Source organism: Ruditapes philippinarum, unplaced genomic scaffold (assembly GCF_026571515.1).
Source record: "Ruditapes philippinarum isolate M1 unplaced genomic scaffold, ASM2657151v2 ctg1990_1_1_1_1, whole genome shotgun sequence".
In the NCBI taxonomy this organism is placed as follows: domain Eukaryota; kingdom Metazoa; phylum Mollusca; class Bivalvia; order Venerida; family Veneridae; genus Ruditapes; species Ruditapes philippinarum.
The window spans coordinates 115,410-142,485 of record NW_026859599.1 but is presented as its reverse complement, the minus strand read 5'-3'; the positions used below and the strand labels follow the sequence as shown (position 1 = coordinate 142,485).

General features: G+C 30.3%; 1 protein-coding gene across 1 annotated transcript; it reads left to right on the top strand.

Annotated features, from left to right (window-relative positions):
* Positions 1–703: 703 nt before the first annotated feature.
* LOC132757207 (uncharacterized) lies at positions 704–11,941 on the top strand. Its single transcript, XM_060748415.1, has 10 exons — positions 704–814; positions 2,434–2,466; positions 3,450–3,591; positions 5,151–5,287; positions 5,934–6,084; positions 6,619–6,802; positions 8,521–8,636; positions 9,487–9,611; positions 10,345–10,477; positions 11,051–11,941. The coding sequence occupies exons 2-10, from the start codon at positions 2,436–2,438 to the stop codon at positions 11,298–11,300; spliced, it is 1,269 nt and encodes a 422-aa protein (XP_060604398.1). The 5' UTR covers positions 704–814; positions 2,434–2,435; the 3' UTR covers positions 11,301–11,941.
* The last annotated feature ends 15,135 nt before the right edge of the window (positions 11,942–27,076 follow it).

Genomic DNA, 27,076 nt, shown 5'->3' with positions numbered 1-27,076 from the left:
AAAATCACAACTTAAACGTTATGATCAATACATGAGAACAGTAATGATATTGTCAACAGCTCCTGCAATGCAATGCATAAGATCCACAATAGCGGGAAATATCTGGTATGATTAACAGTTCAAATCCTTTACTTTACAACTTTCATAATTATCTCAACAAAAGTGTATCAGATCATTACGATATTTATAACTATTAAATATTTTGTGATATTTTTCTATCAGTTGTATAATTAAATATAAAATTATCATAGTTACATACTAATGCAAACGGCCGTACACAAAGGAATAAGTTACCAAGAAAATTCTTCTACCTCACTACAGATTCTCACGTACAAAGACAATACTCGTACTACACTTAAAAATAATTTACAATCGCTAAAAGGCTACATGTATAAACCCGTTCGTTACTGACACAGTCAGAAGCAGCATAAAAAATTTCCACTCGAAGTTTATTTACAAAAAAAAAAAAAAAAAAAAAAAAAAAAAAAAAAAAAAAAAAAAACCACTTATTGAAGCTTTACTAATTTTAAAAATTACAATTTGGATGTATTTTCATCTTTACACACACGTTATCACAAGTACTTAACATGAAAATATTACTCATGAATCAAACGTTTAACTGTAAATGTATCATAAAATGTTATACACCGGTTATGGTTTGTTAACAATTTGTCATTGTCCGGATGGATAATTACATACTCTAACACCATATTATTCACTGGAGTGAAACATTCAATTTATATTCAAAATACAATGTTAGTATATCGGATTAGATAAAATTTCTTACTTCATACAGGTCATCGGATAATTTTAAGTAAGTTACAATTTTATTTCACTATTTTTCGCTATTCTGTTTTTCAATCGTTGAATAAATATATATATATATGTATTTTAACATATTATTTTCAAGTGAATGGATTTCTTTATTCTGATGTGTAATGTTTTAGTACTAATGTTCAATTGAAAATAATCATATGTACATGATTATCTACTATTGTAGTGTAATATACCTAGTTTATACGTGATTTCTTGGATTTCCTGATATATATGGACTGTCTGTATATTTATGGACAGTCTATAATTTCAGACTTTTTATATGTAAATTCACAGACATTAAGTATGAAAATAGTAAAGTTGTATTTAAATTAAAACCGCAGGTAAAATAGTATAACCTTACTGATTAAATGATTAAAAGCAACAGTATGGTAAGATTCAGGGAAATTTGATGACTTTCAACGTTAATTTCAAAGTCATCAGACCAAAATGAAACTTATCTCATTACCTTTGTTATAGTATTAAACTAAAAACAGCAAAGTTCACATTGAATACAGGGCCAGATCCATAAATTTTAGCTGAGGGGCGGGGGCTTATATTTGAATGTCCAAACACCTCCTTTTAAGGGGCACATTTTGAAATGGAAGTGTCTTCATATTTTTCACAAAGTTTCAGACTTTTATAAATTTGTGTTAAATTTACATTTTATTTTTGCAAAAGTCGATGTAAATCAACTGAATGTTTACTGATTTCAAGGGTAAAACTATGATTATGTAGACGCTAGTGTCCCTCTTCACTAATCTATAAAAAGCGTCTGCTAACCGAAAACATTATGTAGAGGTATGTAGTGTTGACTGGCAGGAAACTCAGCAGGATTGCAGGTTCCAATATACAAGAATGTAGTGACTTACATTTATTTAAAGTAAGTTTTTGCTAATATTTTACCCTCAACATGCCATCTTTGATAGAAATATTTTTATGCCAGGATGTCTGGGAAGGGTTAAAATCCCTTAAGCGCACCCGGTGCATCCGGGCCCGGAATATCCTTAAATTTATGTCCATAAATTCATTGACTATCATTAAGTGTCATGACATCCTAGACCTGTTTAAACTGGGATTAATTTCATACCAGAAAATAAGAGTAGGGAAGGGATTTTAAACATTCCAATTACGTGACATTTTATGCCTTTAGGCATTTTTATAGTCAAGTTGTTACCTCCGTCACGACTAAAGAGTTATTTTCATAACAGCTTGGTAACCAACAGTGTTTCATATCATATGTAAATGTCGATGAGCTGTTAATGTGCTTCAGACTAAACAGGGAATCTTATTTCGACGGTTCATTTGAAATCTTAAAATCGTCTTTCTCGGGAGGGGAAGGGTTATATAATTATTATTTAGGTTTTAGAGTGGATATATTACCTGGCCAGATAAAATATCACCCTCGCTCGCCTAGCGGTTCGGGTGATATAAAATCTTGGCAGGTAATATATATCCTCATATATCACTCCAAAACCTAAATATCATATAATAACATATAATAATTATATTACGGTTAGATATTGCTAGGATTGTCGTTTGCCATATATATGCCATATATCAGTGTTATTTCCAGTTCACGATTTTTTTATCATCGAAATAATCTTTATTTCTCCTCAGAAATGGTAAAAAGTGTTTGTCTTGTTTCCATAGGTAAGTTTTAAGCCGTGTGGCGGCTGTAAAAAGTCTCCCCGTACATTTAATCAATGATGTTATATTTTCGATCCTTGAAGATCGTTCAGCACGACATTATTGTTGTGCTTGTGGTATCTTTAGTTTCAACTTTTCGGCATTTTCTAGTTGGGTGGTTCCAATATTCCTACTTGAATAATGTTGAATCACCCTTAGGATATGTTGCCTGCTTTTTAAATTTGTCTTTTGACGTCTTATCTGTGATACGCAGGCTTCATAACCTCCGATCCCCTTACAAAATTCCATTTTATTTAGTTCCGCCCATTGTTTTCTCGTTTAGGGCACACGCTTTTTATTACCTGGGGACCATACGCCGCTTTTCATGGAATGGCACTACTGTGTCACATTGAAGGTTCCATGATAACCGCCGTATGAACACATCTGCGGATGTTTGTAAATTCCAAATTTTACCATTTCATGTTTAAATGTTGAATTCTGCTTAAGCCGGTGCTAGGGGGCGTGGACGGTAACTTGCACTTTCCAGTATCGTCCATGAACAGGCTCAATCAAACCGAGCCTGCAACATTTATCAATTTTGCCGTGTTGGGCTTTCTTTAGGGATTCTGTATTTATCTATTTTAATACTGTTTAAATTGCATTTTCAATTTCACAAAAATATTGGTTACATTTGTTATGGATAAAGAAACTAGCATTATCATATAAACTAATTCTTTCAGTGGCATGTGTTCTTTATTTTATAGATGCTTTAAGATAGGTCATAGTCCATTTTCAATTTTTGTGTATGATTATTATTACGCAGTAAAGTTTTGTCAACTCGCAAAAGTCAATGATCAACTCGAAAATTACCAATCTGATGACAGATCTTTACTTGTTTTACATGCAGCGGTGCATTACAGATGATCTACTTTTAACGATATTACTAATGTTAGTAGAAACGACTTTATATAAAACTGCTTGACTACGTTTTATTATTTAATTTAAAGCTATATATTTGGTTCAATGTGCTGCTGGAGACGTTTATTGTAATAAGGATGAAGCGGCTAAAGACGGGAAATTATGCCAGCGAGCGTATTTAACAAACTCGCTTAACTCCGACGATCTTGATCCTGTAGCAGTGTGTAACAAGTAAAATATAATGTTATTTTTGTCTCGAAAAAATGTACAATTATATTTTGATACAAAATTCTCAGACACTTTTTATAAATATTTTACAATTTAGACATCTTTGTATATCACACACAAACAGCATATTTCAAGACCATATAGGTAATTTTTTCCTGAGCTGGTGATTAAAATCAAATACACATAATAGCGGATTAAATTCATGGTTACTTCGTGCATAACACTAAAAAAATCTGTGGATAACTACATCACCGAATGGGAAAATATCCACTGATTTAAGCTAAACCGGAAGTATACTATTTGGTTCTGCGTTGTCTTCAAGATTTGATAATGTGTCAGAATAATCATACAGTTTCACTGTAGATAGTTTTTTTTTTACAACGAGTCAGCGATACACTGAAGTGTATCAGATTTCAATGTACAGTTTCATTTATAAACCTGTTGCTGGGAGTATCAAATATGTATACATGTTTAAAGGTCAAATCGTTTAAGCTAGCAAATATGCGCGTTTTGAGAGAGATTTTACATCAGTTATATAGTGTTTAGCGGTTATTTTTTTATTGGGAAGAGAATTTTGTTGTGTTGAAGAGAATTTTGTTGTTTTGAAGTCAGTTTTGTTGGTTTGTTGAAGTGGTTGAATATAATTGTGGTGATCTTAATTGATCAGGGTTTATTGGTTGTAATAAGTTGTTTAGGTTGTTGAGTTATATCTGTTTGTGAAGATATTATTGGTTGATATTGGTTGAATGTTTGTCTGATCAAGATTATATTAGTTGATGCTTTGTTTTGAGGTTATATGTAAATATTGGGTGCTTTAGTTTAAGTTGTTTTCTGATGCTGATAAGATTGTGTGAAGTTAATATTGTTGGATGAATGTTTGTGGTTTATACTGTATCTTAGAGTTGTAAATATATTCATTTTGTGTTCTTTATTTTGTGGTGATTTTATTGTTTTGTTTGGTCATAAGTTGTTCAGAACTTGGGCTCGCCAGGTGTCTAGTATTGTTTCATATAAAAGACGTATACGTGAAAAGATATTTCGTATAAGTGGCTGATAAATGATGTGTGTTTGTTTTGGGTGTAAATAATAGTCAGAGGTTGTTGTTTATATTGATTTGAGATAGAAAAAGATAAAAATACCTAAAAAAAATAGTGTTAACTAAACAATTACATGCTAGTTTTCCAACTGAGAATATTTCAATTTTATGTCGTCAGCCTCCATATCTTGGAAATTGGTTCCAGTACTATTACTGAATCTTTCCTTAGATTATAACATCAAGGCAGACATTTCTCCTGACATAATGTCAATCTACTATGAATGAATTTACGAATTTCTTTAGAGTACTAAATACCTAAGGCGTTTCAAGACTATTATTTATGTTTTAACTATTGAAAATATTGTTTTCCTGATATGAAGCCACCTAAATACTACATGCATTTCATCAGAACGATATAGTTGAGTTTGTAAAATGACTGCCACTTTTTACTAAAGCTAAGGATTTTTTTAAAGATGAAAACATAGTTATTCACAAAAAAGGAACTACAGCACATTTCAATTTTCAGCATTGACTGTTTCATACAGTGTACCTCTGATGCTTATGGAGACTGTGCAAAAAGTGATGTATTTCTAGACAAGATTAAGGAGAATGACCCAGAAAAAATGAAAGTCTACTACAGAATGTTATGCGCTGATATTTCGTGTAAGTTTGCTTGTTTGTGTTTAACGGTGACACATTATTGGTCATACTGTGCCGAACAGTAAGTAATTAACAAGTTTAGATATTGACACAATTAATACATATATATGTACAGGTATAAATATTCAATATCATAATTTTATGTTGGCGTAATTGTTTGCTACGATAATGATTTTAAATGAATTAAATTTACATCCTTACTGTACACTAATGTCTTTATTAATTGTAATCTGACAAATTTTCGAAAAGGCACGTGAGTAAAACAATTGATTGGCAGTCTTTCCACAAAGGAATACAATACAAAGATATTGTAGAATTCAGAGTAGTCATAGTGAGTAAACGCCTACTTGTTCTTGTACTCGCAAGAAAGGATTTGTAACTGGATAAAATAAGCCTGCAATAAATCATACAGTTGTCAAAAATATACGTGTTTGTGGTGCTACTATTTTGCATGATAATTATGATAATGATCATCATCATCTTATGCAATGAAAAAGGCAAGAATTCACGAGTTACATGTTTGTAATTTATTGCATGTATTTGACGTAATAGATCATTTTCACTTTAAACATTCTTATTATGCAATATGTTACAAGATAAAAATGTGTTTGTTTCACCAGCGTTATGTTATGCGGTTATATTTTTACAGTTTTTGAAGGACAAGTCAAAGGCTCTGTTCGATGTGACACAGATGACAGTAGTTTATGCAATTCTAATATATTTACATCAAGACTACTGCAAGGAAAATTTAATCTATATGATAACGGCAAATATGACGAATACAAAGAGTTGTTATGCAAGTATGTTCATAATTGATTTTTTTGTGTTTTTTTTATCGCATTATTTATTCTTTAATATATTCTATAATTCTATAATTGAAATAAAGATATAGTGTTGTATGATCAGCTTATAAATGTAAATGAATAAAATTGTTTGGATAGCAATACAAATCTATATAATTCATACATGTAAAAAGATTGTGTTTACATGTATATATGGCGTGTATATAACAAAACCATGACACCGTCGTAACTGATACCAACATATATCTAGTATGTACGTGTAAAGGAATTCAAGGCAAGTACAAATCTTATAGTTTGCAGAATATCCTACTGAATCAGTTTCAATCCTGGACACAAAGTTTATTGGAGTTCGATATAATGATATAAAAATGAGCAGATTTGTACTAATAGCAAAGGTAAATGAAAATATACATGAAAAAATCAATATACCAATTATAAGACATACAAAATAATTGCCTTATTAAACCTTAACTAGGTAATTGCTGTTAAACCTCGTGATTTCATAGGTTATTTCCCATTTTTCCATTGTAGTGTTTTAACTCAAGCCAGAGCCTGCCTTCGTGTTATTCCGTCTGTAAATTGTTCGGAGGACAGCGCAAAGATTTTCTTGGATATTATCAAAGTAGGCAGTTCCATTTCATTTTGTCCCAACACTGATATTGATAACTTATACAAGAAATATGGTGGAGGTGTGACGTGCTCTCGTCCGAAACTGGTGAGAAAATAAGATCAGTGTAGTTTTCACTGCATAAGATAGTATATAAAAATATATAAATTTACTTTTATGCAAAGAAACATAGTACATAGAAATGTTGTAAATTTGAATTATAACGGCACAACTTTTTATGCCCCCACAGAGTGGGAGCATATAGCGTTGCACTTGTCCGTCCGAGTGTCAGTCCGTCCGTCCGTCCGTCAGTCCGTACGTCCCGAAATCTTGTGAACGCAACTCCTCTTAAACCGGATGGCAGATTTTGCTTAAACTTACAGGGATGAACAACCTTAATGTGTAGATGGTAGTAAAGGAAGGAATTTTCGCTGCGACCAAATTTAACAGAATTATGGCCCTTTGTTGATTTTTTCACTATATACTATGTAGTAATTTTTTGAACGCAACTCCTCTTAAACCGCATGGCAGATTTTGCTTAAACTTACAGGGATGAACAACCTTAATGTGTAGATGGCAGTAAAGGAATGAATTTTTGCTGCAACCAAATTTAACAGAATTATGGCCCTTTGTTGATTTTTTCACTATATACTATGTAGAAATTTTGTGAACGCAACTCCTCTTAAACCGCATGGCAGATTTTGCTTAAACTTACAGGGATGAACAACCTTAATGTGTAGATGGCAGTAAAGGAAGGAATTTTTGCTGCGACCAAATTTAACAGAATTATGGCCCTTTGTTGATTTTTTCACTATATACTATGTAGAAATTTTGTGAACGCAACTCCTCTTAAACCGCATGGCAGGTTTTGCTTAAACTTACAGGGATGAACAACCTTAAGGTGTAGATGGTAGTAAAGGAAGGAATTTTCGCTGCGACCAGATTTTACAGAATTATCGCCCTTTGTTGATTTTTTCACTATATACTATATAGAAATTTTGTGAATGCAACTCCTCTTAAACCGGATGGCAGATTTTGCATAAACTTCCAAGGATGAACAACCTTTATGTGTAGATGGCAGTAAAGGAAGGAATTTTCGCTGCAACCAAATTTAACAGAATTATGGCCCTTTGTTGTTTTTTCATTATATTCGATGTAGAAATTTTGTGAACGCAACTCCTCTTAAACTTGATGGCAGATTTTGCTTAAACTTCCAGGGATTAACAACCTTATGTGTAGATGGTAGTAAAGGTAGGAATTTTTGCTGCGACCAAATTTAACAGAATTATGGCCCTTTGTTGATTTTTAGTTTTCAACTTGTGGCACATGTAGTCCAAAAAATATTTGACCTAGAGTCATAAGATTGACAGAACAGTGGCGTGTGGGGGCATCCGTGTCCTATGGACACATTTCTAGTTTTTTAAATCATCCACCTTTATGGAATGAAAAATTTAAGTACCTGTCGTAGGGGCTCATGATACTTCTCTAAGCTAAAAAGAGAGTTTTTATTCCATTGATATCATATTAAATATTGCATGTGAGATGCTCCTTCTGACCATATACAAACGTTCATGCACATATTTTTCAGGAAACAACTTTGCATACTATTCTATGGAATAAGAAAAATGTGAAGGTTATTGAATTTGGCATATCCTTTCGAAGGGCTCATGATGCAATCATTAGCTAAATTAAATGTTTTTATAGCCTCTCTTTTTAGATGCGCATCTATTGCCGACCAAGCACACACGTTTATATATGCACCTCAAATGTATTTTGTCTGTTTTTCCTTTTTTTTCCTCCATTTCTTATAAATATCTGTCTTGCAGGATAGCCACTGTTTTAAGTCAAGTTTAATGTCAAGAATTTCAAAATGTGAGATGCTTGCACTAGGTTCAATTTTGGATAAAAGATTGCCACCAAGAATAGACAACTACTGTAAAGTGTAAGTAAACAAGTGCATTATGTACGTAATATACATTTGTGACAGCATATATGACCCAGTATAAACGGTTGAAAGCATATATAACCTAAATTGCTATGCGACGCGAGTTGTAGAGAACATGGTTATATAACACTGTAAAAAATCTTTTAACGCCTTTGTAACACGATTTTATGGTGTTTCTTGTAAATGAAAATAGAAAAGCATTTCGTTAAGTTGCAGAACTGTGTATATAAATATATAAATGATATTAATGCACCCATTTTCTAATAAAATCATAGTATTATAGCGAATTATGAAAAGAACGGATAAATTGCATTTCGCTTGTTTCCATGATGGAAATTATTAATTTATGTGAAATGAAAGTTGAGGAAAAAACAGTGAAAACACAATTGGTGACCGCTTTTACTTTTTGCGTGTGTGAATTTGAGTTTTATACTCGCCACCGGTTGCCCATATGGGCGAGTCATCCAGAAGAGTATTAGTTATTTTAGATTTTAGAGGATAGAACAAGATACGGAAAGATGCCTCAATGCAAAAACTTTTCCTGGTTATTTAGCATGCCAAGTGTGTACGCACTCATACCCGGGACCTCGATTTAAAGTCTCACCCGAAAGACTGTTAAGTAATTTTAGATGGCCAACCCAGGAATCGAACCAATAATGTCGTGATTGTAAGACTCGCGCTCTTACCGATTGAGCTATGCAGGCTTTTTAAATAAATAAGAACTATTTCATATTTCTCGCGGCTAGCCAAATATTACCTTTGATTAAAATCTTACAGTTTTTAATTTCTTAATAAATAATTTTCCCTTTTGTTTACTTGATTTGATTTATCGTGATAATACATTTAGGCAAGAGTGTAACATAAAATGTTATGAAGATGCTTTGAGAGGCTGCAGTGAAAAAGATGAACATTTAGAAATGGACGTAGTGTCCATGAGAGTGGCTAACAGAGTGGCTTGTGAGAATCTAGAAGGTATATAAAACTAAAGACCATTGTATATATGTTGAATAAAATAGGTTTTAAATCTCATAACCTTCAATGGCTTAACCCCAAAAGCACAGCGTGTGACCATTTGTTCCTATATTTAAACGTTTGTTCCACTTTTGATAAAAAAAATCTTAAAAGTTTGACATACAATTGCCAAATTATTGGTATACAAGACTGATTCTTGTATTTGGTTGCAGAAAAAATTAACAATTTTATAACAATTCTTTCTTATTTTGTTCCTTATTTTTTTGATAAAATGAATAAATTAAAGGGATATATATTTGTTTAATGTAATTTTATTTTTAACTTGAAAATGACTAAAGTATGTTCTTGTATATAAATGAGATACTCTGTGGAAAAAGAATATTTTAAATATATAATTATAACATTTAGTCGACTAATATACGTAATAATCGCCAGCTTGAATAGTTTAATTCTATTTATATTACAAACACATTGCTTTCGCACGGTGCATTAAACCCGCCTTCGAAATGAAATGTAAAGGTGGTCATTCTCTTTCAATGCAATATGTTTCATGTACCATTCCTGCTAAAACTGAATTAAACCACCCAAGTTAATTTGTATTCATAGATAAATTAAAGTATATGTATTATTTCAGATTTATTTCTGAATTACTGATTTGATCTCTATTCCATCATATCTTCATCCGTTTCAAAACTAATATCATATAAAAACAGTTTCACATTTTGTCCTTTAGAACTGAAGAAAGCTGTTGGAGCATGTGATCTACGTGATGGAACGTGTTATACAGATTATAAACAGTCCTTACTGGAAGCACAAAAAATGAAGGCACAACTCAATTACACAGCATACAGTAGCGCTGTTTGCACGTATGTTAATATTATCTATTTAAATGAAAATAAAGATTTTGGTATATTTGAAGGTCGTCAAACATATCCAAAACGAAACTGTTTGAAGACTAGGTTTGATTAACAAAGCAGTGGTTAATGCATGATACTGTTCATGCCCCCAGCACCGACTAAAATTCAAATGTACTACAATTATGAATAATTGTGTGCCGTATATAAATCCTCCGGTAAACATCCGCTTATGTAACATATTTGATAAATATCGACTTCGACTTTGCAATATAAGGCACAAGAAAACAAGACAGTCATGGAAACATTTTTCTTTATTTTCTTAAATATAAGGTATGCACATGTCTTTTGTAAAAATCACCTTCTGATTGGTTCAAACCCTAATACGTTTATCTCGACATTTCGTTATCTCGATATTGTTGACAGTCCCGATGACTTCGAGATAACGAGAGTGGACTGTATATTATTTCAATATATCGCGCTATTAACACAACACATATAAATAATATTTTATGTAAATATTTTTTTTAAATGTATCTAACCTATTTTATAAAGATGATCGGTTTATAATTATTTTATTTACAGTGCGACCTCAGAATTTTTCAACTGTGTAGATTTTGTTGTAACCGGCGATTGTACTGATGAGATGGCAACGTTAATGAAAGATATTGTTACAGTTTTGTTAGACTACGCTAGGTGTGGATCCCAAGACCACGTGTTCTTTTCAAAATATGGAAGGGACACGAACTGCGTCACTTCCGGAAGTGAGAAATATGTCATCAACATGTTTCCTCTAATTTTGTTATCTTTTATTATATACTTTCAATTTGTTTGATACCTGTCTGTTGGGAATTTATCATCATCAAGAAAAAATAAGAATTTTTGTACAATATGTCTGAAATTCAAGCCCAAAATATCCACGCCAATTTGAAGACAAACAATGCTTTCAGCATATATGTTCAGACATATTTAAGGTTTAAAGAACCGAATATTTTTTTTGTAATTTATTGTGCTTTACAAAGATTGAAGGGCTTTACGTTTTTGGTGTTGTTACTGACAACAAGTCAGTTATTGGTCGAGTGCTATATTCATTAGTGCAGACAGAAGTAATTTCGACCGTAGTATATTAACTTTTCCAACTGCAAAATAGTTTTATTACAACATATTTCAAGTCAAATTAAAATGATGATGCAACAGTATGGTACATTGATTGATATATAACAGAGCACGTTATGAATAAATTTTAGATTGACTGATACATGTATATGAAGCACTTAAATATTCTACATTTGATTGTAGTTTTATATAAGCTGAACATGTGTATTGGTGGATTTAAATTATTGATAAAAAGTAGCTAGAGACCATCTTACATTTATGATAACCAGATAATATGTATTGTATGTACATGTAGTATGAAATAAATATTGAAACTAAATAGTTTTATAATTGTACAAAAAGGCACTAAAATGACTATAGGGCAAACTCATTGTTATAAATAATCGTCAGTAGATCAAATATATCTCTGTTGAATCATATCTAATTCTCCAAAAACTTTATTTCTTGTGATAAAAAAAATAAATATTATTATTTCAAGTTATTCATTTTTATGTAAAGTGTTTTGTAAATATGTTTTATAAATATAATCCTATGATGAATTCCTGATTACATCAATTTAACCGCCTTTCGTACACACATTGTTTAAAACATTTATTCTTTAACATCAGCCAACATAACAATGACCTACTTTTCAAGTTTAAAAAGTTTATTGTTTTACAAACAAGATGTGTATCAATGAAATAAATAAATAAACTATTAGAAACAATGTCAAGATTTTAACATATATTTTTTCCTGAATTCTATTGGATGAGTACCAGCTGTTAAAACTTATATTGGACGAGGCGCTAACTAAGTATGATGTAGGTATTGCAGCTGCATACCAGTCCAATAGAATGAGTATTGTTCTCAACCTTACTTCATGACTTCTATAATTCACGCCACATTTTTTTTGAGTTTGACAGAACTTTATTAGTTCATTTACAATAAGGACTCGATATCGGTTTCGGACTTATAAAATGAAAACGAGGCTATATGAGGTGCGATATAGATTCGATAGGAATTCTAGACTTTGGTAATGAAATCGAGGGAATGTGTTGTGTGATATAGGTTTGATATGAACCTTTTTGTCTGTGGAAATGAAAACGAGACTACATCGGCAGGGGGATTTAAACTTGCTATTGACTTCTGGACAGTGAATAACGGGTAAGTGCCAAAATTGGGTTAAATGAACATAATGTTCATTTCTTTTCACTACCTGAACCCTAAATTTGTAATTCATATAGTGACATATTTTACTAAAATAACTAAATATTAGAATTAATGATAAAACAATAAGTTTAAAATGCCATTATATCTTAAAAGAATGTCCATTACTATAAGAACTAATTCTGCATGACACTGCTATTGTTTTGTCTTTGTTAAATGATAAGTTAAGATAATAATTACATGCTCACTCATGTTCTGAGGTACTTTATACTTAGAAGCTTCAATCGAGTGATTTGTATAACACGGCTTTGGATATTAATCTAACGAATTTGTCTTAGCATATTTTTATTTCAAATTATCATAAAAATTATACGTAAAATTAGCGATTCAAATGTGCATTTTTAAAGCAGCTTGCCTCCAGATTCATGCTTATGTTCATGCAATTTTGAAAATGTATTTAAAAGTAAAATATTGTGAATTGAACGAAGAAAGTAATTAACACATTGCAAACGATATTTATAATCTATGCAAATTACCAAGAGGAGGTCAAATATGAAAAAATACCCTCATAGCATTATTGACGACGTAAAAATATGGTGATAAATTCTGCCACATTGGTCATTAATTACACATGACATGTAAACTATAACTTCAAACATAATTCTTAACTTGTCTTTACATCTTGGTTTTTTGGATTAAATTTTTTCAAGGTTTATTTTTTTGAAATATTCTGGGTCATCTTGAGGCATGCAGCTTTAACAAGTCTGCTTATGATGTAGAAAAACAAACATTTCTTTTCTAAGTGAAAACAGTGTATTTAGAAACTGAACGTATTTTCTTTTCAGAAAAAAGAAGAACTTAAAAATATATTATAATGACAAGCGGAATAAGAGTACTTAACAGTACGTAGTGTTATTGAGTGCTAATACTCGTATAAAAGAATAACCTCTTGGCTCAAAACTAATATATCTCAAAAGAAATAATACATTGTTAGTAGCTGACTGTCAGAGATAGGATAATTTTTTATAATGTATTGACGATCAAACACTCTTAATACGCGTTACTGTGTTTTTCCTTTTCCCATACGTCGTAAATTAAACGGTTCATATTAGGAAATATATCATAATTCTGTATAAAGGTCAAAACAAGCGTGTTTATTCATAATGGCAATTCAAAATCGAAGGAGAAGAACCAACCATTTAAATGTTTTCTAACATGTAGACTATAGGAAGAGAGATTTCGCAATTCTGTAAAAATATCATAATGTTCTCCGCAAATAACTGTCACATATACTATAAGATACGCATTATTTCATGTACATAATGTATTTTTTCAAAACGTTACAAAGAATGTACATTTCGAAAAAGCCTCAAGCTCTATAGACTTGCAAATCTTACTTAGCTACGCAGACTGACTAAGCTCCTTATTGGTATTAAAGACAATACATGTACAATGAATGTAATATCACAAACGAATAACTTATTGTCGCAATTGTAATTTAGAACTTTAACATCAGATCCGCTAGATTGACTCATACCCGAACATGGCGTCCAAAGTATTCACTGATTCGGCAAGCTCAATTACTTCCCGATTACACCACTTCAGCTTACACGCAATTATTTGTACGCGTTTTAATAAAGAACACATACTGAGAACGGAATTAAAATCGTTTGTCGTGGTTTTCTTATTCCGATTTAAGTTTAAAACGTTTAAACCCTTTTCATTATGGGTCATGTGTATCACAGTGAAAATTATAACTCTGGGAAAATGACGAATGATCTGAAATTTTGCAAATTGACCTGCATTTAAACGTATATAAAAATGTTTTAACAATATTTTAATCATCATAATGTCAATATAATGTCAAAATATTGTTAAAATAAGTAAAAAAAGTAGAGATTTACTTTACACATTATAGAAAGAAGGGATAATGCATGTCTGTGACCTGAAAGCACGTCAACTCAATGTAACTAAAGTTATGAACTGGTTCAAAAGTTGCATTTGTTTTCTAAATAATGTTTATACTGGGAATATTTCTATAAATTCTCACCACCAAAAGCTTTAATTAAGGGTTTGTGCCATTTAAAAAAACATTTCATAAGACGATTACTTAAAGATTCTTTATTAAATGAATGATTTGTTTTCCTTCTGCAGACATGTTTTTTTAATTGTGTTGTTATCCTGGATTTTAACATGTGATTAACTTATCGCCTGAAAATAAAATGTAGAAATGATAACACAACTCCTCAATACATTATAACAATATAAGAGATAAAAAGTAAACCAGTAAAATCCTTAAATTATCAAATGATGGATTGATTACAAAATATTTATAATCAAATGAAACCGTTTTTGATAATTTTCACATGTTTAAAATAATTCAACGAATGTAGCCAATGAAATGTTTACATTCTTTGATATCATCAAGTATTTTGCCAGAAATTTAAGAAAAAATGCACCACTTGACACCCAATTATCTAAACAAGATGCATCTGAAAAACAATTTGTTAAAGGAATTTGGAAATCTTGTCTAATGTTGAATGATTAGGTTCTCAGAGGACCCATCAATTTTATTTCAGAAATAAAACATTTATCAAAGAAAATCTTTGCAGAATAAACTGTTAAACGAAATAAGAAATAAAGTTCCTCATCGTTTGATTTGATTATTTTTTTGCGGATGAGGACGCACGCTTGATATTAACGAGTCACAGTGCAAATATCATTCGCGATTTTTATTGGAAGCCTCTGAACTTTTTCCCATCAGCGTCATTTCTTTTCAAAGCATCAAATGAAATTTAATTTATCGGATAATAAATTAAATATTATTACGCAGAAAATAAATTTACATATTTCAGATGATTGTAGCCTCTTATGAAGATCAATTTTGAACTGAAACCTACGGAGCCCCTAAGGTGACATTCTCGACACTTTTCCCCCGGCATTTAATTCGTTTTTACGAAATATTAATTCGTAATTACGAAATATCAATTCGTTTTTACGAAATATTAATTCGTTTTAACGAAATATTATTTCGTAATTACGAAATATTAATTCGTAAAAACGAAATATTAATTCGTATTTACGAAATATTAATTCGTTTTTACGAAATGTTATTTCGTAATTACGAAATATTATTTCGTTATTACGAAATATTAATTCGTAAAAACGAAATGTTATTTCGTAATTACGAAATATTAATTCGTTTTTACGAAATCTTATTTAAGGTCATTTTGAGCTTGATAAAGAACCTATTAATCTCACAAATGGGTAATTTACATGCCTTGATCAACTTTTCGATTATAAGCCGAATGGTTCTCAAGTTATTATATTTAAGTGAACAGGGTTTTTGAGTGAGAAGTCATTCTCTATCCAAAATGGTCTTTTTTTCGCCATTGTCAAATACATGTTGCTATCAGCAAGAAACATGCTATATTATTCCGTTCTTTTATCATATACATTAGTAAAACTAATGGGACGAGGGGGGGGGGGGGTCCAGACTTTCACTAATCTAATCAATTTAAAATGAATATTTCCTCACAATTTATTATTAGAAATGTCCGTGCTTGGATTTGAAGCACATGACCCCAATTTTAAGTTAATTTTTCTAGCGTGTGTACTTTCACGGCTGTGGCTCAACGCTATTGACTGGCGATTATTTTAATTTATGTACAATAGTGTAAAGTTAAAAAACTTGGGGAGAACAAAAATCACTATTTATATTGCATGTACATGCCTTATATTAAGTCAGGAACTTAGTTTTGAGGCCTTATTTATAACTATTACCAAAACTCTTTGAAACGCTAGAAAAATTTTAATTCGTTTTTACGAAATATTATTTCGTATCTACGAATTATTATTTCGTAATTACGAAATAACATTTCGTTTTTACGAATTAATATTTCGTAATTACGAAATAATAATTCGTAATTACGAAATAATATTTCGTAAAAACGAATTAATATTTCGTAATTACGAATTAATATTTCGTAATTACGAAATAATATTTCGTAACTACGAAATAATATTTCGTAAAAACGAATTAATATTTCGTAATAACGAAATAATATTTCGTAAATACGAATTAATATTTCGTAAAAACGAATTAATATTTCGTAAAAACGAATTAATATTTCGTATTTACGAATAAATATTTCGTAAAAACGAATTATTATTTCGTAATTACGAATTATTATTTCGTAAAAACGAATTAAATTCCGGGGAAAAAAGTGTGGAAAATGTCACCTTAGGGGCTCCGTAGAAACCCCTATTGTTATCTTACATTTTATTTAAGATGGTTTTAAATAATTGAGGCTTTCTTTTTTGTTTTCATTGGTAGGGGAAGGGTTTGTGAAGATGGTCAGTAACAATAAGAGGTTTTAGATGATTTTTGAAACATCATTTGACAAGCTTACCAAACACATATTCAAGCAAATTTTTTTGGAACCAAATTTATATGCACGAATGATAGACATTTACCTTAGAAAATGCCAAAAGGTAAAAATATATACGCCCATTTACCACTTCATACAATATGTTTAATAAGATATAATGGACATTTGGGTTTAAGGTCCTTCAAAAGGCTGACGTTTGTCGTAACATTTGAAGATCTTTTATCATAATGAAATAACTTACATTGACTCATTAACCTTCATCTGTGTTTTTTATGCCCTGAATAAATTTTTGCTAAATTGATTGAGCCCGTAAAGATACAAAATATTTTGCAAGGAAATATTGTAATACATAATCTCGTTATATGATCATGTTACTTTGATACGTATATATCAGAGGTACAACTCATCATATAAAATCATTTTGTAATATGACACTTAGTATAAAAACAGACACAGGCATGTGGATCGTAATTACTATAATCATTATGGTTTTTCAAGATCTAGACATTGTTATGCCCCCGCCATATAATGGCCGGGGCATATAGTGTTACCCTGTTCCGTCATTCCGTCCTTCTGTCCTTACGTCCTTCCGTCATTCTGTCATTCCGTCATCATCAGTTTCAGTTCATTATCTTAGTAACGGTTGCATACTTTCAAGTCAAATTTGACATATGGATATGTCATGTGAAAATACAGGTCAAGTTTGAATTTGGTTATGGTTCGATGATATTTGGCAGAGTAATGCCCCTTTTACCTTAAAAATAATATGAAATTTTCAGTTTCCGTTCATTATCTCCCCAACAGTACAACACATTCTACTCAAACTTGACATATTGATATGTCATGAAAAAATACAGGTCAAGTTTGAATTTGGTCATGGTTTGATGATTTTTGACAGAGTTATGCCCCTTTTACTTTGAAAATAATATGAAATTTTCAGTTTCTTTCACTTCCATACATTATCTCCCCAACAGTACAACACATTCAACTCAAACTTGACATATGTATACGTCAAAGAAATTGGAAGGTCAAGTTTGAATTTGGTCATGGTTTAATGATTTTTGGCAGAGTTATGTCCCTTTTACTTTGAAAATAATATGAAATTTTCAGTTTCCGTTCATTATATCCTATAGGGTATAACACATTCAACTCAAATTTGACATATGGATATGTCAAAGAAATGCGCAGGTAAGGTTTGAATTTTATCATGGTTCGATGATTTTTTGGCAAAGTTATGCCCCTTTAACTTTAAAAAAGGAACTTTTCAGTTCCCATTCATTATCTCCCCAACATATTCAACTCAAATTAAAGATATGGATATGCCATAAGAATGCATTGGTCAATTTTGAATTTGATCATGGTTTGATGATAGCTGACAGAGTTATCCCTCTTGAACTTTGAACAAAATATCAGAAATTTTAAGTTTCCGTTCATTATCTCCCCAATGGTTGTACACATTCAACTCAAATTTGACATTTAAATACATCTTAGGAATAAGCAGTTCAAGTTTGAATTTGGTCGTGGTTCAATGATTTTGGACAAACTTATCTTTCTTGAATGTTGGAAAAAGTTTTCAGTTTCAGCACTCATACTTTTGTGGAAATGTATGTAGCCATTATTTTGGTTACAAATATGCAATATGCAATTTACAAAAGGTTAAGACTGGATAATTTCAGTGCCTTGATTATTGTATAAAAATGGTTTGTGTAAACATTGAATAGTTTAAAGGGCTTTGAACTTAAGATAAAAAAAAACAAATTTGGAACTAAATATTATTACATCTGAAATTTTGGCTGCATGCGGGGGCATCCGTGGCATGATGACACATTTCTAATTTTTTTTTAATAAGTCACACTTGACTTATACAATATCTTGAAAGTTTAGACTTTTTAAGTAAAATACTGCAAACAAAAGGTTTTTTATAGATCATTAAGTTAAAACGCTAATTCTTACAATACATTCGAGTGTTTTACCTACAATACATTCGAGTGTTTTACCAACGGAAAACGAAAATTAAAACGAATTATAAAGAAATAAAGACGTTGTAGAAATCTAACGTAATTTTGTGTTATAATTGGTTGTACTTTTTTTCTTAATCGATTAGTTACTTTCCGCAATAGTTGTTACCGTTCTCATAACCGTTATGTTTGTGTTTATGCATATTTAATTTTATTGGTACATTTCACATAACAAAAGACTATTAAATAGCTAAAATAAAGAGGGATCATTGATCACATGTGTCGCCTCATGGTAGCCGATTGCATGTTGCAGCTACTGTGTATCAGGAGACACAAAAATCATTTATTGGCAAAATGTGTTTTTTATTCAATATTCATGGGCTATAACTCAGCCAAAGTCATTCTAGCGAAAAACCTGTGTTTTAGTGGTACAGGAGTAGTTGTCCGACAAATTAAAAAAAAAAAATTATAAAAGTCTATAACTCTGGCAAAAATCATTGAACCAGAAAATACCGATGATATGCACAACTAGACTTGGTATTTGATCATTTCTGTAAAGATTGGATGAAATTCTATACTTTTTTGAGGAGTAGTCTGTAGAGGTGATGCAAAAAGGGATTTTTGCATAAGTTATTTATAACCAAATGTATTATATATGTAAATTCGAAGATGCGACAGTATTGTTTTATGGTTAGAAGGGGCATGGAAATTTCGAATTTATTACGAAACAAGAAATAGACTAATTGATTGTACGTAAATTGTAATTGTTTTATTGAACACACAGGCTTTTGAATATTTAAAATGATCAACTTGTAGCATAATTAAGCATCTCTTATTTCGAAACTAGACATGATAATAGAACAATGATTGGCATAATGCATCAAGTGTAAGAATTTGAAAGAACTGCTTGATTTAGTTTAAATACACATATCTCTAATTGTTTTTTTCGCAAAGGAATTAATCTTTATATCATGATCATTTCATCTTCATATAATTATGTCAAAGATATCATATTACAAAGAAAGGTATATAAGTAGTTACTTGTATGAAAGTCTTAACTAACATTAACTATTACAGTTTTTTGTCAACTAACAATGTCCTCAAAATAGAAAATTTAGCATGCTTCATCAATTATGATTCTAAGATATAACTCAGTCGGCATTGATAACAAAATTATTTTCATAATGTATCGCTATAACTATACATCGTATATATTAGCAATAATTGAAATTAAAAAATTTCTAGTATCATGATATTTGTTGCGTAAAATATTATTATTGCTTAAATATGTTAAATGCTTAACAAAAGCATTTAATATCAATAAAATTTCGTGATTATATTTAGTGATACATGTATATTAAGTTAAAGATAATGTACACAAAAGTAAAATGTCATGAATCATAGGTACATACGCACCTTGCTATAGATTGATGTTATGCTTAGAAACAAATATTAGTATTATTTAAGTAATAACTTAAGCTACTCTTGTGATGCTGATGGACTTAATTTTAAGTGTAAGTGCGTAATTTATCAACCACTCTCATCCTTACATTACAACATATGGAAACGATACGTCGGAGTAGATGTATGCCTAGAGGAAAGTAACTAATGTATGACTATAGGCTAAATAAAATGTTGTATAAATGTCAACACCTAGAAGGGTTGATTACCGTTGTATATAATGTAGTTATTGACCATAATAGAATAGTAATATGACATACATCAAAATCTCAACATCTTCATCTATTGTACCCAACGCCCCATAAAACCATGACCACGTTTGTGATTCTTTCCAGAAATGTTAAATAAAAAAAGAAAATTACACGTTCAACATCAGGTGTAGTTACAGTTCGCATATTTCAAATAAAATCAGATTTTTATAGTATGTGAATAGCCTGTCGTTAATTGTATTGTTTGATCATATACTTAATAACAATTAAAACCAAATATTATATTTAGAGTTATTACGGGTGTCATTAATGAATCCATAAACACGAGAAAGACAAAATGTTCCCTCGTTCATTTAAGACATTACATGAGCATGTTGTTGAAACAGACAACATTTATTTACAGCTAAATAAAATTAAGTCAGAAAACATAAGTATCACATGTTCTTTAAGATGTTTGATTTCCCCGGAATTTGTGTAATTCGGTCGGCAAACTTTTTCAAATAAAGGCCTAGGTTAAAAACACTACGTAATTTCATTGTTTAAGAACATTTGATGTTTATTAACAAACAGGTTATTTTGATTAATTTACATTTTCATTTCACCATTAAGAAGAAAATGTAGAGCGTATTGCTTGAGGCATTTCAGACTAAGTGGTAACTTAATTTTTAAAAATGATTGTTTCATATAAAACGGACATTGCCTTATCGAATTAGCATGGATTGAACTATAGAGTAATTAATTGCATGGTTATACGAAGAACAAAAGCTATCATGCTTATTGAACAATGTCCATGTAAATGTATGAATATCATTGATCTTGAAAGCACTAAATTAAATATTACAATCATATATAATTATGATGCATATTGATCTATGACTTTTGGCAATCTAAAAATTAATCACAATTTAGTTTGAAATTTCTTTAAATTGCCCTTTTGATAACCTTCCTTTGTGTATTGGAACGCGTTATATTTCTTTATAATTTCTGATCCATTAAGATCTATTGGCATGACTTGTTTATGGAATTGTAATTCCTTTTTTACCTCTTTTTAGATACACAGTTTAAGTATTCAATAAATACTGTTTAAAACACCCTGGGGAAATGTCTGTTTCTTAAATTTGTCTTCTGATGTCACGTGTAAGCTTTATGACCTCTGATTCTCTTTTAAAAACACCTTTTATTTAGTTTGCCCGTTATTTAGGAAATATATATCAATTTTGAGCGCATCAATTTTGAGCGCATGGTTGTAGAATTATGCATGGTTCGAGTTCAAATGCGTAGCAGTAAAATCACGACGATAGGTCTGAGTTAAGAATTGCAAAGCATTATTATACTTTAATGCAAGAAAAGTACATATATTATACCATTCTAACATGCTAATATACAAGAGAATATATCAAATAAATATGCTGAACTACATTGAGCATAGAAGTTATTTTCCTGACATCATTTGGTTTTTTGACGTCATGTCTGACATTTTATGACTGGCTAGCATTCTTTTTTATGCTGTACATATATTGTGTAATAATGCACGTGACTGTCTTATCTTGTTGAATAGGGGAATGGTATGAAGTGTGTTAGAATTGCCCATTCAGGGCACACATATTGTGTAACTAAGTGACTGACGGAATGACAATAATATATCTCATTAATGGTAACATTACTACCGCTGTATAAACAAATCTGTGGAATTTCCTAAATTCAAAGTGTCACCAATTTCATATTTATATGTTGAATTTCGCTTTAGCCGGACGGAAGTTTGCATTAACCACTTACATCTATGATCATACACAGTTTTAATTGAGCCTGAAAATATTCCATTTTTTTGCCGTTTAGAGACGTTTCTGTAAGTATTATATTGTAAAATATAATTTGAGTTGAATTATAACTAACTTTAAAAGCATACAATTATTACACTTTTTTCTTTGGACTGATAAATCATTGTATAGGCTATCACGGGGGAGGATCTGTTTCACGAAGGATCGAGTTCTTATGATGATTTGTCAGGAATTCTTGTGATAACTTTTACGATGTTCGTCGGAAAACTTTTGTATATACTACAAAAACACCCGTAAAAATTATATGTTTCATCTTTAAAAAGTAAGGTTTAGCTGCTAAATTAAACTTTAATGATTAAGCTTGCCTTAAATCTTATATTATGTGTCAAAAATTTATTCATAGGCCAGTTTAATCGTCTCTTGCTTAAAAACTGGTAGTAGATGTTTTCTTATAAAATTAGACAAATTTATTTGTTTTATTCACTTTGCCTGGCATCTCCTTATCTAACCAGGAAGTTTAATGGACATAATGATAGCATCACGATGCTCATATTTTATACCTACTATCTTATCATGTATAAAAGTTATAAACATTTCACCAACGTGATTAATATATACCACATGTTTGATTCTACCTTTGAAATGATAATTGATAACAAAGATTGTAAGATAATGTTATTCAGCTGGTCATTAAAAGTTGGATCGGAGTTGTTTGATAATAAAACATGATTGATTTATTAAAACATTTTTCTCATGTGTATTTCACTCTTATCGGCTTAACTTTATAAATAGGAAATCGTTATATATTTGAAGGATTTAAGTACATCTTTCTATCTTAATATTTTTGAAAGTTATTTTTTGACAAACAGCAGAATGTTAGCCTAAACAAGACTAGTTTCATTTTATATATGTATAACAATTTATGTATGGAAATACAAAGATATGAACATATAAATTATTATCTTTTTATATTGGAAGGATTTATGTCGTTATGATTTATGTAGTATACAGGTTAACTATAATTGTAAAAACAATTAACACATTTGGTCGATATTTTGTTCAAAAACTAACTTATAGGTATTTGCATGTAAAAGCATTGTTGCACAACGGTCGTTTACTTAATAAGTTAAATATATAAAAATATTGTAAAATGATGTGTTTGAATAAGACAATCATAAGTTATCAAATGTATTAATTTATTTTTTTCTTTCGGAGATTTCTATATCTTTTTGAAGTAATCTTTTTTATGTTTCCACACCACATAACAAATAAACGTCCTCGTAAAAATAAAAAAGGAAAAATACCGACATCGTATTCAATCTTATCTGGCATCTGGTAATACAAACTAGATTGCATGATTTACATAATGCTTTAATTAAAAGCCCACATATCCTTAAAAAATTCTCAAATATGTATATGCCTTAGCAATAAACAGACAGCAAGTAGAAAATGGTGCTCCATGGTTTTGCTAATGTTATGCAATTCAACATTCAACATATATCTGCTTTAGCTTTTTTGATATTGGTTCTGGGATATTTAAACATTATTGTCTTGGAATAGCTTAGATTCAAATATCAAATAAATATTTTCACAAAGTATCAACATTCTATAGAATTCCATTTTTCCCGACCAATCATACAAAAGATTGGCATTTAATATAAAGGTTTGCCTGTAAAGGATTTGCGAAATTATTTCATGATGAACAATATAATTTGAATAATTAAATTACTTACCTGTATATTCTTCCTTTTCTTAAACGTCCCTTAGAAATCAATAATGATATATAACACAATATTGCGTTATCATAAAATGTGTTATTTAAAGAACACATTCACTGATTATTGTCATTATTCCACATTCTCAAAAACAGGCATATGAAATATACATTGCTGGATACATTGAGTTCTACAAATTGATCTTTCAGACTTGTTAGCACGAAGGTATAAATACTTCCACTTACAATATAAGGTTTCCTGTAATACACTAGATACCAAAATAAGTGATTTCTCCTTTATTCTTTAGTTCTATAATCAAACATGCAATCGTGAACGTATTATTAAGTGCAAAATCTAGGTAAGCAGAATGATTCTTACGAGATCACAGTTGCTTCCACTCTTCTCTTATATTTGTGTAAAACAATGTGCATCCAATATCTTAGTTGAGTTTGTCCAATTTGATTCAAGACATATACTGTAAGATAGCACCTTTGAATATGCTTCTTATTTCTTATATCTTTCTATAAAGTATTTTTTGAATCAGGTATCAAATAGTTGATCTTTACAGTATATAATTCATAAATCTATATTGATTTTTTAAATGTTTTAAATTCACATAGTTTCATACTTATCAACTGCATAAACATGTCAGACAAAGTAAAATTGAACAATGCTATTACTTTTATATCTCAAAAACATTTTCCTTTGGTGTCATGTTACAGTTTCCCTAAAGTTTCCGTTTGACCATATATCGATAACATATTTTCTTTTTCGTTTTAGAATTTGGTACAGTTATACGGGTTTAGTATCTTGTATGGAAGTCAAATACAACTAAAATTTTGCTACTGGAATGCAACATTATTTCACAGTCACTGTTCATTTGTTTGCTAGAGAAACCCGTGAAACACGCTATAAATTTATTAACGAAATAGTATAAGACACAAATATGCCCTTTTCTGATGAAGAAATATTATACTTATTTCTAAAAAAAAGTTTGCTCTGATCAAAATAATTTTCTTGTTAATTATAAATTACCAATAAATACAAAATATTTTTACATAAATTTATTTTTCATGTACTTTCAAATTACACATATATACATACTTTGGAAAACAATGATCTTGCCTTTTTTCGCGACTCCCCCTTTTTTTCTTATAAAATTCATGACATTGTATATTTATCATTAAGCATATGCATGTAACCCTTAGATACAATCAGCAATACACGCAATACAACTTTGCAAAGCAAATTAGACAAAATGCACTGTATGACACCAAACCATCTTAACAAATCGGATCCGAAAAACATTTGGTCAAACCATTCTGAGATCTTGCCTCATAAAGTAAATTGGGTACTTAAAATACTCATCAATTTTATTTTAACAATAAAAACTTTACAAGAGGCAATTTCGCATAATGACCTGATAACAAGTACAAAAAATGAAAACTCATAATATTTTTATTAATGGAACCACATGCACTCTTATTTCTTACACATGTGTTTGTGCGTGTTTCGTATTTTAGTACTCTTTCCAACATTATCCAAATTAAATTCATCTCTTAACCGAATTAAAACCTAAGCCTTAACAATGTTTTCAGGGCATTGAAATAAAAGTAAAACACCCCAACAACACCATCAACAATAAAATAAACAAACAAACAACATACGTACTTGTCTAGATTTATCTGTTTGAATAGGCATTCAATTGAAGGATTCAAGTGACAAGGTCAAGTACAATTAGATATATATTTTGAATTTTAGATTTGAAAAAATAACAAACAAAAAACCATTGCAATCGAAATTTTGAATAATTTCCATACAACTGTAATATTTTTGCGAAATCAAATAAAGCTTATTTGATACTTTTCAGTAACGGAACCTCTAGAATAGTTAAATGGTTTAATTGAAAATGTTGCCGACTTGTTTTGATAACGCCTTTTCGTGGTGAAAGAGATAAGTGCCAGCTATCGTCCACGCCCGTCTGATCCCCTCATAACAGAGTTCAACCTGATGATATTTCGAATTAGAAAACAACGCAGATGTATTCTTAGATAGATTATATTAATTTCATTTAATGCAAATCGGCGTTCCAAATGTATTCGACCTTTTTTTACAATATATTTACTTAGTATGGTCAAGACATATAAATGCATGTAATAACTTTAAGATATATGGAAAATACAACTCTTATATACCAACATAATTATAAACAAAATCCCATATTTAAAAATAGTAATTAAGTGCATTCAATATATATGTATTTTGCTATTGAGCTACTATGTGAGAAGATATATCATGCTGAAATTTAATGTTTAGAAATATTTGAGTCTCTTTTCAAATATAAAACAACATCTTTTGTGTACTCACAGAGAAGATATGTTACTTTTTAAACTATTCATACTACAGGTAAACAGAGCATGAATACGTAGTGTCATTAAAAGAAACTGGCAGTTTTATAAGACGGGCAAAATTACCTTGACCATTAATGCTAAACATAGCTTGCCAAACATGATTTATATATTAGTCTGAATTTAATTCAGTAAGAATTTTCTAAATTCCATTTCTGCATTCATACAGGCTGCAGTGCTTTAAATCGGTTATACTTTTAATAAATACAATATATGTTATTTAGATAGCCCTGAAGACATAACGAACCACGTTTATTGTACGGTAGCTCATAAATATCTTTCATAAAAAAGTTTTAGTATTATCATTATAAAACTGCATACATTTTGCTTCATCATTAAAAACATATGTCTAAACTAATTAAAATTATGTTGATTTTATAAATCATTAAAAGTAGGTTAGTGAATATTTAGTAAAACAAAAAATACAAT